The 18281-nt window shown below is 53.8% G+C and overlaps 1 protein-coding gene across 1 annotated transcript in view; it reads right to left on the reverse strand.

The window, feature by feature from the left end:
• Nucleotides 1-18039, reverse strand: part of LOC122449527 (oxysterol binding protein) — a 31484-nt gene extending 13445 nt beyond the window's left edge. Inside the window, exons 1-7 of the mRNA XM_043481167.1 lie at nt 17056-18039; nt 12681-12889; nt 10282-10532; nt 5326-5521; nt 5001-5103; nt 4638-4692; nt 4323-4454 (exon numbers count right to left, since the gene is read on the reverse strand). Coding sequence (XP_043337102.1) covers nt 4323-4454; nt 4638-4692; nt 5001-5103; nt 5326-5521; nt 10282-10532; nt 12681-12889; nt 17056-17429 — 1320 coding nt within the window. The 5' untranslated portion in view covers nt 17430-18039. The remainder of the gene's footprint in view (nt 1-4322; nt 4455-4637; nt 4693-5000; nt 5104-5325; nt 5522-10281; nt 10533-12680; nt 12890-17055) is intronic.
• Nucleotides 18040-18281: the final 242 nt, after the last annotated feature.

Genomic DNA, 18281 nt, shown 5'->3' on the forward strand with positions numbered 1-18281 from the left:
GCCCACACAGCCACACCAGACCATTTCTTCTTTTTTTTTTTATCCCCACAGGTGGAGACACACACTGAGATGTCAAGACATCTCAGATAAAGAGGATCCTTGGGAAAAGAAGCCTGTGCTCAGCGGAGACGCTCTAAGCTCTGACCCCAACAACAGCCCGTTCTCGGCGGTGAGCTGCTCGCGTCTGGGACTGCGGAAATCTCCGCCTGCACTGATTTGCTAACTGAAAGCTGAGATGGGAACCACGCCTCTTCTGCTCAGCACTGCATATCCACGACGCCTGTCACCAAACAGGCATCGAATGAGTGAACGAAAGGGGAATGGACGTGGCACCAGGACACCCAGAGAGGAGGCTGGGCATGGAACCCTTCTGAGGAGGAGAGGAAGGCTAGCAGAGTCCAGGAGGGGGCAGTCCTGACGGGGAGCAGGCTGCAGGGGCCAGCTTCCCTCCACACTGGGCCACCACTGGTCTCAGTCCAGGGCCCCATCAGGCCAGGGTGCTGCCTCCTTCTCTGAGGCTGCAGAGCTGTGTTTCTGGCCCGGGAGTGTTCGCGCCAGGGGCAGAGAGAGGGCTCCTGTCTTCAAGTTTAGAGCCAACCTGAGGGCACTCGACTACAGGATGAAGCGAGCGTGTGTCTGTGTGTGCCTCTCTTGGGGAGAAGGTACCCACTCAGGCCGCAAATTAACAGGTGCCAGGCCCTGTACAACCCACCGGGGGCAGAAAAGTCAAAAGAAGAGACTGTTCTCCCTCACCCCCAAAGACTCAGCTTCTAAGTTGATTATTTGGAACTTATGATGACTTTACTATTTAAAAACTTATTATCAAAAGAGGTTAGGTTCCCAGTTGTTCCGAGGTTGGCGCTGTTTAATCAGCAGCCCAGCTAAACAAGCCTGAATACCGGCAGCTGAGTTCTGAGTCCAGAGAAGAGAAGAAGGAAGAAAGAACCACCCTTGGGACTGAATGAGGCTGACCGAAAGCAACATTTTGGTTACTGAAACATGCAAAAACAACACTTTTCTTTCCTAGAGTCCTATCTCTTTTCCTGTCTTTTTCTGCATTTTTATCCAACCTCCTGCCAGTCAATCTCTATGAGTCACATATTACCCTAATATTTACTATCTTCCCAATTACGAAATATCTTGTAATTTCCGCTATAACACTTTGGAGAAACAAAGTTAAAAGGAAAAAAAAATCTACTTGAAATACCATCACCCAAAGATAACCATCCTTAGTAGTTTCCATATTTTTTCTATGCATTTATGTATTTTTAAAAAGGGCCTGTTTTTTCTGAGAAATAAGCCAAGCATTTCCCTGTGAAAATTTCCCAATGGGGAAGGATGATCTACCACGCCTCAACTAAAACAGTCTTCAAGTAGCGGACTCCACCACCACCTGTCCATGGAGAGAAGAGCTATATGATGAGGAAAATGCACATGGAGGGGAAATGGATGGACGGAACGCAAATCCTCCAGGTCTTTCACAAGCGGGCACTTATTAACTATGCGGACAACACTTCTCAGGAGCTGAGCTGCATCCACCAGGCAGTAACAGTTCCATACGTTTCGGGGAAAGTGGGGCGTGGATGCGCTCCGCTGGCGGCCACGGACAGATCAGCCTGCCGGCAGGTCATCACTACTCATCACACTACACGGCCCTGCCCCCAAGAGCTGTGCCAGGACCCACAGCGTCTCCCAAGAGTGGGCAGGCTTTTCCTACTCATCGTTTTTACCACTCAGAGGGCTCACCAAGGACAGAGAAATCTGAGACTTCAAAGTGGAAGGGAGCAGGCATTAGTGACATGGCTGACGGAGCGCGGAGCAGTGTGAGAGACAGCCTGGAGATGAGCAGCAGCAGGAAGCCGCCAGCGTCGGGAGGCTGCAGGGACCGAGGGCCACGTGGGGTCACTGCACACAGAGGCCACAGGCCCGGGCAGGAGCTGAGGCCTTTGGGCCCATCCGGCAGGAGTGCGGCCCAGGACGCAGCTGCGGGGAGCACCCCAGGGCGCTCCCTCCTCCCGCCCACTCCAGATGCCTTCTGGGGCCTCGCCTGGGGCCCCAGCACAGCCCGCAGACAGACAGAGAAGAAGCCGCCTGGGGGCTCAGCCTCCTGTGAGCCAGCACAGGCGGGCGATGGGTGAGGGCCGGGCTGCGGCAGCGTCAGCAGGAACCGAAGGGGACAGGGGTCATGGGGGCAGAGACGCTCCTCTGAGCAGGAACTGAATTTCCACAGCAATGACTGGCCTTTCCAGCCCCCTTTCCTACCACTTTCTTAGGGCGCTGGGCCAAAAGAGTGGGGCTTCTTTTTCAGACCCCCTGCCCCACCCCTTGAACCAATCATTTTACGTTTCTCTCCTGTGCCTACTCACAGCCCCTTCCGGTCTGGAGAGGAGTCTTTTTCTACCAAAATCCTACACGCTCATATACAAACCTATTTATTTTCCAAGACTCACATTTGCTGAACGATATATATCTGCCAGGCCCTGGCTACACACCAAAGGTATGAAGACTAGTAAAATGGTCTGCGCAGAACGCCATCCACGGGAGGCAGAACCGCTCACTCTCCGTAGGCCCCGAGCAGCCGGGAGCCTCTGTCTCCGGACGGCACATGGGCAGAATCTGCAGCCCCCCCACTCCTCTCTCCCCTTCATCCACAGGCAGCAGAATCCCCAGGTATCATACTGGCCACGGCACCAAAAACAGAAGTCGTGATCCCTAGCAAGCTGAGGCCATGCAACTGAGTTCTGAGTACATAAAGAGACTGAAGGGGATGGTTCATGCACTTTTCAGGAAGCACCCAGAAAAGGCAGGCGTGCCCTCTCCTCGCCCCCCAAGGGCCTGGGCTGTAGCAGCCCCCCAGCACCCAGGAACCAAGGCCACGGGGCAGGACCACAGGCCGGGGGAGCCTGGTCACGGCAGCGGAAGTGTTGACCAGAACCCGACCACCTGCTGCTGGACTCCAGCGTGATGGTGACTGAAGCTCGTATTTGTGGGCCAGCTTTTTCTGTGAAAGGCCAGACTGTAACTATTTGGGCTTTGAGGGCCATATGGCCTCTGTCACACCTACTCAGCACTGCTGTTCTAGGAGGAGGGCAGCCATGGACAATCGGTACGTGAAGGAGCGTTTACTGCATTCCAATAAAACCTCAAGGACACTGACATCTAAACTTCACATAGTTTTCACATCACAAAATACTAGCCTCTTTTTGACATTTTCCAACCATTTAAAACTATGAAAGCGGCGCTCGGCTCGTAAGCTGTACAGAGAGCAGTCAGCGTTGGCTCCAAGGCCACAGTCTGCTGACCCTGGGTCTAAACCAACGTGTTCTGAGCTCTGTAAATTGAACCTGTGCCTAACTGATACACCCCCAGCAGCTTGGCTGCCAGTAAACGCTCAGGGGATGAAAGAGAAGGTGAAACCCACCGCCCAGAAATAAACAGGGGCACTTGCTGGGACACAGGGATGAGACGGCTCGCCCTGACGGGATGCCTGGGTGAAGGGGGCTGGAAGACGGCTCTGCAGTCGGCTCCTGAAGAAAAGGCACCAGCCAGGGTAGAAGCGGAGTGGCAAGGGCGGGTGGGAGCTGAGGGAAGTGTGGGCAGAGAGAGCAGTGTGGGCAGACGCCGAGGAGCCGGGGCGGACCTGAGGTGGCTCCCGGGGGCACAATGCCTGTGCAGAGGGCACGCCTCCTGGGCGGGGGTGGGGCAAGCCCCGGGGGAGCTGGACTCCGCTCAGAGCAGGGAGCAGCGAGCAAGGGATTCCCAGGGGAGCGGTGACAGGACCACGCGTGCAATCCTAAACCGGCCCCTTCTAAAGCAGCCTGGACAGACGCGAGGTGGGCCTGATGGGAGGCAGGGAAACGCCACCATCCCCAGGACACGGGCCCCAGCGTCCCGCCTGGAATGAGCTGCTCTGCTCTGCGCTCCCCAAGCCTCTGTGAGAGCGGCATTTCCCACCAGACGATCACTGAAAGGAAGGTCCGCTACCCATCTTCGTGCCTGTCTCTTGAACTACATGGGTCGTGAGAACAGAAACGATACTGAATTTATCTCTGCACGGCCCCAGTACATCTGGCCTAAGAAACTGCTCATAAATCACTGCTTCTGAACAACACATCTGATTCTCACTGATCTGGAAGCATACCAGAAACCTAGCCCAAATGAAAGCCCCTGGTTCTAGATGATGGATTCTAGTCTGTGATTGTACGGATAACACCTGTCCCGCCACAGGCGGCCATGGCGGGGGGGGCGTGGCCTGGCTGTCCCGGCAGCTCCCCCAGGCCTGAGGGGCCCCGGGCAGCAGCCCCGGTGGGCCAGACCCTCACCGGCATGGGGATCTTGGAGAGCTCTTTGCCAATGCAGTTCTTCATGATGCTCCACAGGTTCAGGCTGTAGTTCGGCTTGTACGGTATCCGCGTCCGCTTCTCCTTCTTGGTCTCCTCCAGCTGGTGCTTGTACTGAGCACAAACACAAAGCCATTCAGGGACCCGCAAAGAACAGACAATCCAGGATTCCTAAGCCTCCCTTCCCCCATGCTAAAAAAAAAAAAATCGGAATCTCCTGTTCCACTTTAGTACTTTACAAGCACATCCCTGGACACACTCGGTCCACCCCTGCTGATCACCCCAGGTGAGTGTTACCTGTTCATCAAGGCTGATGTCGCTGCTGGCTCCGCTGATGTTGCTGCCGGTGCGTCTACACGGGTGGGAAACGGATGAGGATGAGACTAACGAGCAGAACTAGACAGCGGTCCTTGCCACGTCTTTACAAAGCAGAATGCTAAGGACACTGCACCAACTTATTCACGAGTGACCGAGAGACGCCACTGAGAAGAGCGTGTAGGAATAAACGTCTCTGGAGAAGCTGTTCATGTAAAGACAGACACTCTCCCAGGCACTTAGGGCAAAGAGTCCAGGCCTTGGGAACAAGTAGGATGTTCCCACGGAAACATTTCCAGCCTTTCAATGGCCAGGCAGGGGGGAGGGCAGTCAAGCCTAACTCACTTGTGGCCCAAGTTCTCGGGCACGGTGATGATCTCAGGGGCGTCAAAAAACTCATTCTCGTCATCCTCGTCACTCAGGTCGCCTTTGCCAGAGCAGCACTGATCTGCCAGGAGGGGACAAGCCGCGTTTGTTCACTTTGCTACATTTATCAAACCCGGCACGGCAGGCCTTCCAAACACAAACCACACACAGGAACAGGCAGAAAGCAGCGGGAGAGGCAGGAGACACGGAGGGCTGAATTCCGTCCCGGGTGAGGCACTGACTGCAGACCCGGGGCTCCGCCGGCAGCCGCACGAGCCCCCCACTGAGCCCCCGAGCCCCCCACCTTTGCTGGCGCCGGCGCCGGGCGCGCCTGCGGGCAGCACCGTGGCCCCCCGGAAGGCCCTCTCCAGGTGGTTGTGCTGCTTCGCCAGCTGCTCCAGGGTCTCCTCCAGGCGGATGCGCTGGTCCCTCTCGTACTGCAGGGACTTCTGCCACTTCTTACTGTGGGTTTGGGCCAGCACGAGGAAATCTCTGCAGGCCTGTATGGAGACAGAGCGGACACGGGTCCCCTCACCTCGACCACTCAGAGACCCCCCAGGCCTCTGGAAGCCCACCGAGTAATCTCACTCTGGGGACCCGAGCCAGTGAAGTACAGTGAAAGGCCTTCGCTGTCACGGCACAGCGTCAGGGACAGCCAGCTCCGTGACACAACCAAGGTCAACCCCAGAAAAACAGACAGAGAACCCCGAGTGCGGTTGTCACGGTTAGTATTTTCCTGGTCATGAGGACCACACGGACGCCAGCTGAGCAGCAAAGCTAGACCAAGGTTTGTGGCAGCCACGGGGGGCTGCTGACCGGGAGGGGAGAGAGCCTGGGGCGCCGCGTGTGGCTTCTGACCCATTCCCGACCACACTCAAGCTGCCGACAGCAGAGGAACGCAACGCCAACAGTGGCCGAGTCTGCACCACGTCAGACCAGACACGGGAAACATCCTTGGCCTCTATCTCGGTCACTAAGAGAACGACCGACCTCAAAAGCCAACGCCTATCTGAGGGGTCAGAGAAGAGACAGAACACAAACCCGACCTGCTCAGTCCTGCCCCAGGCTCCGCGTGGGTCAGACCCAGGCCTGACCGCTGGCTGCGGACACACAGGGCCCCGCCCCCGCCCCGGAGCCCCGCCCCCCCAGCGCGCCCTTCTCAGACACACAGATTTCCCCAGTGCTGTTCCCTTGGCCCAGAATGCCCTCCGCCTCCTTCTTCTACTTGGCCAAGTGCGCCTCATTCTTTGAGATCTGTGGCAACTGTTACTTCTCTGGGACACTCCCCGCCCCCATCCCCAAAGGAGCCAGGCTCTCCTCTGCACATGTTTCTCTTTCTCAGCATCCACAGCAGGGGCGTGACTTTCTCTCCAGATGGATCATGAGTGACTTGAAGATACCGTTCATAGCTTATTCACATACTTATCTCCAGCTCCTAACTTGGCTGCTTTGTACACAGTGGGAGTCCATAAAGTTTACTTAATAAATAAATGGAGGAAGAAAGCAATGGAAGCTTAAAAGTCTAGACAATGTTAAAGAGAAACTAAAAGGTAAATAGAGTATCTGCTCCCATGGTTTCAACCCTGACCTATGGACTACAGCCTGTGGAGTCAGGAATTCCGGCTCTGTGCTCGGGGAGCCGCAGATCAGACTACCCAACAGCTCAAAGTAACCTCAAACTCAGCGTCCTCCTGCCGAACTCGCCACGCTCCCTTTCCACTCACATCTCCACCCAAGGACAGTGGCAGGCTCTCCACCTGCCCTAACGGAGAAGGAAGGCGCTTCCTGGATTCTGAGCCTTCCTCCCTCCCCACGTCCAACGATCAGAACCTACGGACTGTTCTTTGACATTGCTGCCATCTTTATACTTCTTTCCAAACTCTGTACTCCAGGTGGCACAGAGAGCATACCCTGGGTCATCACAGCTCCATCCCACTGTCTAACTGGACTTTTAGCAAGTTATTGAACCGAGAGGCTCCTCACCGTCCTCATCTGTGAAACAAGCATGACAACCGCAGCGCTCTCACAGCGTTGCTTAACGGGAACAGGCAAAGCTCTCAGAAAGACCTGGCTCCGAGTCATCACTCAACAATGCGTTTGCAACTACAGTTACGCCTGCACCAGAGTCGGTCTTGTCCCCTCCTAACCGACTCCCCCCAAGCCCATGTAGGATCTGCACGCACAGCATGCCTGCCACCCGAGCGCCTCTCCTGCCTTCTCTCAGCTCCTTCCTCCACCGGAGCGGCTCCCAGAGCCTGCGGGGCAGAGATGGGCCCCCCCGCCACACCTGGACAGGCTCCTGCCCCACATCCCCTGAGACCAGTGACAACTCGGTCAGCAAGAGGCGACGGCATGCCAGGCACTGTGCCCATCTCTCAACACCCATGAGCTCATGAAAGCCTTTCCACACCCCAAGAGCAGAACCATCGCCACTTACAGAAAAGGAACTGGGGTCACAGGGGAAGGAGGCGCCCCAGACAACAGAGACGGTTACCTGGGGCCACTGGATTCCACGGCCCCGAATCAGGGGTGCCTTTTTTTTCACAGGAAGACCTCTCAGGTCTTCCAGAATTTAGTTGAGGTGTTACCTTCTCAAATCCTCCCAGTCTGAGCTGGACCCCCAAGGATTACAGCACAGCAGCCTGTGCCCCTGTCTCTCGGGGCGCTCAGCACACTCCATAATCATCTGTTCACCTCTCGGCCCCTAAACGGAGAGTCATCTCCCTGAGGGCAGGGACCACGGCCATATCCCCTAGCACTGTGCCTAGAACACAGAAGGTGCTCAATAGGTGTTCACTGAATTAGTAAATGGATACACTAACAGTCTCAAATTCACTCCCCTGCTTAGCGACTCACTCTGGTAGCAAGAAAAGCTGTATCCTAAGCAAGCAGGCAGCTGAGCGAAACTCACGCACTCTTCCTTTGCATTGACACTGCCTGTTTTGAGATGTGATGTGCTACACAGCATTTTCAGGCCTTACCATTATCCCCTAGGAAACAACACATGGATTAAAAAAATGCCTTACCAGCAATAACTGGCTACAAAAGGGGCAGAGGCCGTGCACGCTGGAGAAGAGAGTGAGAGCAGACACAAGCTCCGGACGCCTAGAGCTCGGGAACAAAGACAAGCATGTCTTCGAGGGAAAAGTCCAAAATAAAGTTTCAGTTTTGTGAGACATTTTTAAAGCAAGAGGTGTTTTATGTAGCAAATATTTATCATAGTAGAAAAAAAAACTGTCATGGGAGCAGACTTGGATAAAAGGTAAGACAATTGTTTCCTGAGCCGTTCTATTTCATACATATATTTATGTACTATTGATTAAATGACCTGTATGATTTATGAGTTTTCCTGATCAGAGGAGGACGAGAAAAACAGGCGCCAAGAAGTGGACGAGTCTGGAAAGAGAAGAGGACCAGATGCCAGAGACACCGGCGCCCGCGCTGGGGTGCGCAGCACGGCTGACGCTGCCGAGACACTGATCCGCCCCCAAGCCCTCAGTGGACAGAGTGACTTCCCTGCCCGCCTGTGTGTGAGTGGGAGCACGGAGGAGCGCTCAGAGCCTCAGAACAGGGAGCAAAAATAAAAGTCACCACAACTTTCTACTGAGGGGTTTTACATGCAGGAAAGTAAAATTTCCCTTGGTCAAAGGAAAAGACTTTTGATTTCTGAGAGCTGCACGAACTAAACTAGTTCTAAACAGAATCCTCCTTATCACTTCTTCAATAAGGGGAAAAATCTAACCCTACTGAAGGTAGTGTGAAAGTTGTTTAATTGTGTCCAGGTCGTTCTGACCGCATGGACTGAGTCCATGGAGTTCCCCTGGCCAGAACACTGGAGTGGGTTGCCATGCCCTCCTCCAGATCTTCCCAACCCAGGGATCGAACCCAGATCTCCCGCATTGCAAGCAGATTCTTTACCAGCTGAGCCACAAGGGAAGCTGGAGAATACTGGAGTGGGAAGCCTTTCCCTTCTCCAGGGGATCTTCCCCACCCAGGAATCAACCCAGGGTCTCCTACACTGCAGGCGGATCCTTTATCAACCGAGCTATCGGGAAGCGTTACGTTCCTGCCATTTAATTAGACAGGAAAACAAAGCACCACCTGTGTAAGCCCTTTCTCACAGAGTTGGCTTCTCACGGGCCTTGAGAACCATGCTTCTTGTGCTCCTACCTGGAAGGTGACTAAAATCACCTGCCGGGTGCGGACTGGTCTCCAGCAGGGAAACGCGGCAGTTTATAAACCACACTCACTCCGCACCCGGCACCCGGCACCCGGCCCACATCGCCAGTGCCAGTGCACTTTGGGCTTACTGGGAGCCCTGCCTCCAGGCGGCTGATGGGCCCCACAGACCCACGAGTCACACGAGCCAAGAGCCGCAGGGGGCAGAAGCACTGGCCCCTTCTTTTGAAAAGCAAAGTGCCCAAGGTTGAGTCTGTCGTCTTATCATCCCGAAGTGTGTTGAAGTGTTAGTCGCTCAGTCGTGTCTGACAATTTCCAATCGCATGGGCTGTAGCCTGCCAGGCTCCTCTGTCCACGGGATTCTCCAGGCAAGAATACTGGAGTGGGTTGCTATTTCCTTCTCCAGGGATCTTCCCGACCCAGGGATCAAACCCGTGTCTCCTGCATTGCAGGCATTCTTTACCATCTGAGCCACCAGGGAAGCTCCATCACCTAGAGCTCTCTCAAAGAGATCTATCACCTCTCAAAGCCTAAAGGTGAGACTCACCCGGATTCCAAGGTTTTCAGTACTACTTGACCCAGCCCCCCATTTACCACACTGCAGGCCAGCATGCACTAGCAAAGCAGGGGTCAGATTCCAATGGAAATCTCAAAGAACTGAAAGGTGGAAAGGACCCATGAAGATCTTTCAGTCCCAACAGATAGAGTTAAGAAAAATAGATAAGGAGGGAGGGAGGGAGGCAGGAAGAGACAGAAAGAAAGAATGAAAGAAAAAGAGAGAGAAAGAAAGAGTCGCAACCCCGAAGGTGAAGGACTCAGCGTCGCCATCAGAGGCCCTGCTGGGGCAGAAGCCAGGCTGGGCAGCGCCCTCCTGATCACTCGAGCAGGGCAGCGTGGAGGGTCATTCTATTCCTGCACCCTATTCAGTTTCACGCAACAGACACTGCAACTCAAATCCCTTGAACAGGGAGGCAGGACCCATGGTTTATGCCTTGCCAATCACAGCCTTTCCCACCACGCGGGAGGGGTGTGGCCCTTTTCCAGCACGCGGCGGGAGTGGCCTTTCCCGCGGGGCGCTCACGTTGATCATGGCGTTGGACGTGATCCTGAAGAGCGTGGCGCGCTCGTTGACCTGCTTGATCTTCTCGCTGCTCTCGGCCGGCAGCCGCAGGGCCTCCAGCTCGCTGAGCGAGCGCTGCAGCGCCGTGCCGTGCTTGGCGATCAGGTCATTGCAGGTGCTCAGGTCCTCCACTTTGCTGGACAGGGTCCGCAGGGTGTTCTGCAGCTCCGTCTTGTCGGTCTGGGAGACAGACTCTTCGTCTCCTGACTCATCTGTGAGGCGAGAAGGGGAGCCGTAAACTCCGGGCCCAGGGCCGAGAGCCGGAACACTCCCAACACGCTGCGAGCGGACCCGCACCCTCAGCCTGCGCAGTGACTGGCCGGATTCCCCGCCGCCAGGCGATCCCCCGCACCGGTCCTCGGCCCGCTGCGGCAGACGCCTGGGTCAGACCACAGTGGGCACTTCTCCTGCTGGTGCTTTTCTGATTTTATTGAGACGTAACTGGCGTGTGATGCTGCTGTAAGTTTCAGGTGTACACACGCACGTCTTGCATCTATCAGGAAATGACTAAAGTAACCAACCTCCGTCACCTCACACAGACACAAAAGGAAGGCATTTCCCTGTGATGAGACTTTCAGGATCTGCTCTCTTGGCAACTTTCAAACACACCACACAGCAGAGCTCACCACAGTCACGTGCTGTCCACGACATCCCTAGTACTTACTTGCCTTCTAACTAGAGGCCGGCATCTTTGGGCCACCCTCATCCAATCCCCTCACAGCCCACTCAGGGTTCTTCCTAAAGGTGCAGAGCCTCCGGTCCCACCCCTAGAAAAGCTTTGATCTCGCTGGTGTGAGCCAAGGTCCAGGAACCTGCATTTCAAATAAGCTGTCTGGGTAAGTCTGATGCACACTAAAGTCTGTGAACAGGTGACCGAGAGGTTAGGGTGGAGAAACTAAATGGCTCTTACGGTTGGGAATGAATTATTGAGCCTTTAACCCTAGCGTGAGGGTCCCAAAACAGTCAATCTGACTATGAGTGCCAATCCACAATCATCTGTTGGGTGGTCAGCAGGCCCCTGTATGTCCTGCAGCCCAGCCCTCTGTAAACCACTCTCACATCATCAAAAGACACATAATTCCTCTTTCCTACGGGAGAACTCAGGAACTTCATGATGAATTCATCTGACACTGAAGTCACCGCTGCACTGGAAGCCATGCAAGGCCTGCTGTTAAATGCCTCCTGAATAACAAGGCACGGAGGGGCTGTGCCTGCCTCTCGCTGGCAGTATTGTCCTTAAGTATTGTCCTTAACGCTGTGTAACTGCGAAGTTCTTTTCCAGCCATGTCCCTTCCTCTGGGGGAGCTAAAGTCAGCACTAAAATAAAACAAAAGAAACACGGAAAGACCTGCCCTATCTATATCTGCTAGATAAAGGGGCAGGGCCGGAGTCAGAATATACCTGTGACCCAGAGATTTATAAAGCAGGAAACTTCCCTTTCATTGCTTAAGAGACATTAAACACAGCATGGGGAACCACAAGAGATAAGAAGAACAAGAGATGAACAGAAGTCAGCAGGTGAGCACCGCGGTCAGCTCTAAGCGAACAAGCTCAGTATGATTAAACTACCATTTTCCTTTAAGAAAAATCAAAACATAAGCAGGCTGTGCTTTTTAGTGAAACTATGCTAGCAAAATTAAGATTTTTCACAGAAAATATCACAAGTAATTTTTTCCCATGTATCTCAGGCATGAAACAGCTCCGGTCGCCGACCCAGGCGTCAGGCAGAGAGGAGGGATGGCTGGAGCCCCTCTGCCCCTACTGCCATGAGAGCAAGCCCACCATCAGGGGTCTCTGCCCAGTGCCAGGGGGTTCACATATCGTGCTTTTGGCAGTCTATGGAGATTGCTGGTTTCAATTCAACTAAACAAACAGTTAAGTAAGAAGATGTCAGGAGAAAAGGAAACAGTAAGGACAGATCCAACCTGTGAGCTTATCAGTTTGGATCTGATTTATCAATAAAATCAATAAAACTGATTTATAAAATCATCTTTTCTCAAGATTTTAAGGCAGTCGGTGGGCATTAGAAGCCAAAAGGTAACTGCCATGCTTCTAAGACAAGAGTTTCCCAATCTCAACCGTTCTGACATTTGGGGCCATTCTGACATTTCTGGCGGGGGCAGGCGAGGGGCTGTCCTGAACGCTGGTGGGAGCTCCAGCCCTGGCCTCTGCTCCCGCGTTTCAGGAGCACCACCCCCCTCAGTGGCAATAAGACGTCTCCAGACATCACGAGACGTCCCCTGAGGGGCTGAACTGCCGAGCTGAAAGCCAGCCCTCCAGGAGAGATTCAGCCAGCAGACAGCTGGTAATTAGATGACAGTGGGGGCAAAGGAGGTCTGCGCGACAGGGGCTCGCCCCACCTGACTCGGCCAGCATCTTCACCGCCTTGGCCTTGGCCAGCTCCAGGGCCGTGACCCAGCGCTGCCGCTCCACCTCCGAGCTCGCCTTCAGGTGGTAGGTCTGCGCGCCCCCATTGGAGATGATGAAGTTGCAGGAGTCCTCCACCGTGATGTTGGCCGTGGCGAGGTTGATGGTGCCGCGGCACGTGTGCCTCATCTCCGCCTTCGACCTGCAAGAGGCAGACAGCTGAGCGGGCGCGCGCCTTGCCTCCGCACAGCCTACTTCACAGACGCATGCGCCTTCCCTCGGCACATCCTACTTCACAGCTCCGTCTTTCAAAAGTACCGCAGTCTTAGGAATCAGCAAGTTCCAATATTCTCCTCGCATGGCTCCCTCCAATTAAAAAGCCAATCAGCAGGGACTTCCCTTCTGAGCCTGTAAGTGTTCTGAGTCGGAGTTTACTGCTCCGCTCTTCCCCTCACCCTGAGCTTTGGAAAAACAGGCTTCACTGAAGGCGAACTACAGAGAGCATTAACCCAGCAATTTTAAGTGTACAATTTAGTGAGCTTGGACAAATGTAAACAACTGTGCAACCACCTTCACAATCAAGACGGAGAGCACTTCCATCCCCCCAGAGTCCCCTCAGGCCCCTTTACAGTCAGGAGTTACCTTTCATTTAGCAAGATACAATTATCAAAGGTCAAAGGGTGCTTTATAAACTCACGCAACCAAATTCTGTATAATAATCTTATTCTCTAAGAGAAAGAGGGAGTTCTCTGGCAGGCCAACGATTAAGACACTGTTCCCAGGGCAGGGGGCATGGGTTACCTCCCACATGCCACGTGGTGTGGCCAAAAAAAAAAAAAAAAAAGTTAAAAGAATAGCTCCATTTTATAAATATTGAACAATCCACTCCCCCAATCCACTATAACTCAGCCCCAGTGAGAACTGTCATACCACTCTTAAAACCATCTTGCAGACGTGTAAGGCACACTTAGATGTTTAGAGTATCAAATATTGTGTGTGTGTGCTCAGCCTCTAAGTGGTGTCTGACTCTCTGCGACCACATGAGCTGTAGCCCACCAGGCTCCTCTGTCCCCGGTATGATCCCCCAGGTAAGAGTACTGGAGTGGGTTGCCATTCCCTTCTTCAGAGGATCGAACCCAACCCAGGGATAGAACTGTGTCTCCCACACTGGCAGGCATATTCTTTACCATTGAGCCACCAGGGAAGCCATAAAATACAGCTTAAATGATATGAAAGAGGAATCACTAGGTCTCTGTGGGAGTGAAGAAAGAATATTCATTAAAGGAGCACGGGGTGGTATAATCTTTCAGGAATATATTCTTTCCTAAGGTCCACTGACCTCTATTGGTGGGAACTCCTAAGCCACCCTATTAATAGCTAGGAGAAATTCAGCAAATCTCTTCTCAGAAGACTGGGTGTAAAAATTTTCTCCATTGCTACTGACTGACAGTTCTATTAATAGGCTAACTTTTAAACCTTACAGCCCTGCTTGGTGACAACAAGCTACAAGAGACTTGGCATAAAACAGAGCCGCCAGCGCAGCCGAGGGTACAGGGCGACCTGCGCTCATTTCCCCGCCACCGGTGGACCTGCCCAGGGGACCTGCATGTTGAGACTGCAGTTTTCCCTGACCAACTTGGAACAGAAAGAGGTCAAAGTCCTTTGCCAACTGCCAGCGTGCAAAGCAGGGCCGTCTCTCTTTCACGAGTGCCAAGTGGCCAAACACACCTAGCACATCCCAAATTCCTGCATGCCGGAAATGACGACATTCTCTCCATCTCTAGAAACCAAGATTGGGGTAGGTTTGAGAAAGCCTGTTTACTGTGCTTAGGATGACAGCTTGGCTATTGTTCGGTTTGTCACATGAAACTGGTTTTTCTTCCTCAGATGCACAGCCGAGAAGCATGGGATTGCCGGGGGGAGGGCGGGGGTCTCAATAAACCAGGCCATTTTCCACCTCCCGCACCTGCCACGCTGTAACGTGACTCCTGCTTTCTACTCCTCCTCCCCTCCCCGCGCTTCAGTTACATTATGAATAATGCAGGCTGAATTCCCGGCTCACCCTCACTTTCTACTCCAAAGGTGCGACTCAGACCTTCTGCCACATTCCTCACAACGCGCTGATCTTTTCCACAGGCCGCTTCCTAGGAATCTCCTCTGCTCAGGTCATGTCCATGAACTAAAAAAGTTTCCCGAATCATACAGTCTATAGCTTTTAAAAATACCAGAGGACTCTGGAAGTTTGAGCAGGCTTGACTCTGGAGCTCTTGGCTCAAGCAGATACACCTCTGCTTATAAATGATTAGTGCAGAAGTATTTCAAAAGAACTGCTTTTCAGGGTGCAAGAGAAGTTCTTCAGGCACCACAGTATTAGGTGGTGTTTTCTGATTAGTAAGTTCTTCCTGCAAAAGGCCAGCCAAAACAGTAGCTCCATCTCTAGAAGCTAGCCAAGAAAACTAATTCTATGGGCTTGTCATGATGTGTCTGGGAGAGCTGGAATTCTACATATGGTTTTAAGTAACAGGACAGCTGTGTAACTTTGTGTATAATGAAGAACAGGATAGGTAAAAAGGCGGCCTGCCAAAGCCTATTAGGACAGTTCATCAGAGGATGGGTTTAGGAAGCACTTGGTTAAAAAGAAACCGTATTTTGTAAAAGGCATATACAGGAGATGGTTTTGGAGGCATGAAAAGCAGAAGGCAAGACGACCTGGCTAAATGAACCCTAAGAACATGGGGATCCAAAGAACCAGTTTGGAAGAATACCAACTGGTTGATAGAAAGTAGTTAAATGTGATTTTGAGGGTAGCGTGTAGACTTGATAATTCTGAACGCTGTTCCTCGGTTGGTTTGTGGGTGGAACTGTCTTGGCTGGCAAGGACAGGCCCGGGGGCATATTTCCCAATACATAGTTTGCTATGTTTGGGAAGGCGTTCTAGCTGTGGTCAGACAGGTACCACTAGCTCTTGTAGGAGAGAAATTAAAAGTGGTCACAAGTACTTAAGAGATAACAACATATACATTATTACTGTCCAACCAAGATCAATATTGACCAAGACAGGTACTGATTAAAGACTAAACTGGGCTGGAAAGTAGATCTGATTAAAAACCTGAATGAGGAAAAATGACCACACACTTAAGGCTTTCAGCTCATACACAACTATTAAAAAATGGGGAATCAGTGTTAATACTGACTTATAAGCCAAGCTAGGATATGAATCAGTTAACATTAGAATGATGGTCAGTGTAACAGGAAAACATGAACTTGAGCAGGGGAAAAACTTTGGAACAAACAAAAACTTTAGATTTGTGATTTAACCTTAAACTGATAGTCCCGGACAAATAATTTAAAAGGATTAAAACGAAAGTTAATTCTGAATAATTCAAATGATACACATAAACGTTCACAATTAATGTCACTTAAACAGTGAGGATGCACTAAGGCATTTTCTACCATGTTAGAGACCAGGTAAAAATGTGCTCCTACTTCAACAACCTCCAACTCCCATCTTCAGTTCTCCTTCAAAATTCTTTAAGAGTCAAGACAGTGAAATTGAGGGAAAAGAGATTCCTTCACCCAAACTGTCCCAGTGGCAAAGCGACTCCTGGCAGAAGGCAAGAAATATAGCCTTAACACTACTCTTTCGGGTCTCAAATAGAATGGTCTTGCCAAAAGCATGTTATGTTATGGCAAGACTGTGAGTCACCACAAACGTGTATTAAACGTCCCAACACAAGCGCTGCTAAAACAGGAGTCAAACAAAAGACATGGACTCTACTTTTGAGGAAACTTGAACCGAACTAACCAGCTGGCCCCCAGCAATCCTGGCTGGAACACTTAACCATCTTCCTTGGGAGGGCGCGGGAGCTGACAAAACTATCAGAAACCCTGGAGGGCGCGTCTCCATTGTGGGCTGTGCAAAGGCGAGAGTTGAGGCGAATCTTGAGGAGATTAGGACTGGGGACAGACCCCGAGGCCACCCTGTGCGTGGCGTCCTTGTGCCTGAACGTGGAGGGAGCAACGGCGGGAACGTCAAGGGCCGCTGATAACCCTGAATTCTGGAGCCGGGGCACAGACAACCAAGCCTCGGGACTCTGACAGCAAGTTCCCGGGGAGCGGTGCCCGGGTTCTGCCCCCGTAAGCACCGACACCGGCGCCCTCCCTGCGGACTCCTCACTGCACCGAGGCGCTGTTGAGGACACGACGCAAGAGGAGACGCGATGCTCCCGGAGCAACTGGCGGGGCCGGGGGCCGGGGGATGCCGAGGGCGGGGCACGCGGGCGGCGCCGTACGTCCCGGCGCGCCCACTCTCGCGAGGGTGGGCTTGTGTCGCGGGCGGCTGGGGGGACGCGCCCCGGAAGCAGTTACCTGTAGTAGCTGAGGAGCCCGTTGCTCAGCACGAACCACCGCCGCTGGTAGCCTTTGATGTAATTGGTCCATTTGAAGAGCCAGCCCTCGCGAGCCGAGCCCGAGCCCGAGCCCCCGGCGCCCGAGCCGCCAGAGCCCCCCGCCGGCGGCGCGGGAGCCGGGCCCGCCGCCGCCACTGCCCCGGCCCCAGGGCTCGGGCCGCCCGCCGCCACCGTGGCCGCCGCGCCCGGCACGAGCCCGGAGCCCGGCCCGGAGTCTCCGCGGCCGCCGGCGCCTCCACCTCCCACGCCGGGGGGACCGGCGCCGCCGCCGCCCGGGGCCGCCATGGTGGCCGGGCCCGGGCCCAGCGCTCCTCTGAGCTCCGTCGCCGCCATGAGCCGCCGCCGCCCGCTGATACACGACCGGAACCGCCTACGAGAGCCGCCGTCGCCGCCCGGAGGGCCCCACTCGGCGAGCGCCTCAGCCGCCGCCGCGCAGCGTCCCCGCCCCGCCAGGCCGGCCGCGGGGAGGAAGAAAGTCGATTGGTGCCGCTGAGTGTCACTTGCGGAGGGCCCCTAGGACATTGGCATTTCTCTGGGGCCTGTCATGCCGCAGCGCCCAGTGAGCGTCCGAGGAGGGACGCTTCCGCTAGGCCCGGCGCTGATTGGCGCAGGTGAAGGCCAATCAGACTCAGGTCAAGCTCATTGGCGCTTTCCCGAAGTCTCCGGCGCTCAGGGAGGACTCGAGAATGCAGACCGCCTAGCCTGTGTGGCTGTCGAATGGCCAATATTTCTGCCACTCATTCAGTTTGTGCACTCGTCACCGCCACGTCACCTCCTCCCATCAGTCGTCTCCGCGGCCCTCTTCCGCCCTGACGGATTGGTGGTTGATATCAGCTGCTCAACTTTACTACCATTCACTGAACGAGTTGAGGGAAAAGGGGCGGAGTCTACGCTTCACATCTTCACTCTCATTTATTATTGGTCGGAGTGGATGTCACTCACAAGTCCGCGAAGAGCCGGGGCGGTGGTTGGAGATGATTGGCTCCTGGAATTGTCTGTGAACGCTGGAGCGTGACACTTCTGGCCAATGAAAGAGACCAATTGAGAGGGGGCGGGGCAGGCCGGGGCAGCCAATAAAACCCGGGAAGAGCAATTCGGGGGCGTGCCCGCCTGCTTCCGCCTTTGGGGAAGTTTGCGAGTCGGGAAAGACCGTCCGTTTCTCTAACGCGTGTTTTGATGCTGGGT

The sequence above is a fragment of the Cervus canadensis genome, chromosome 11 (genome assembly GCF_019320065.1).
Source record: "Cervus canadensis isolate Bull #8, Minnesota chromosome 11, ASM1932006v1, whole genome shotgun sequence".
NCBI lineage: Eukaryota > Metazoa > Chordata > Mammalia > Artiodactyla > Cervidae > Cervus > Cervus canadensis.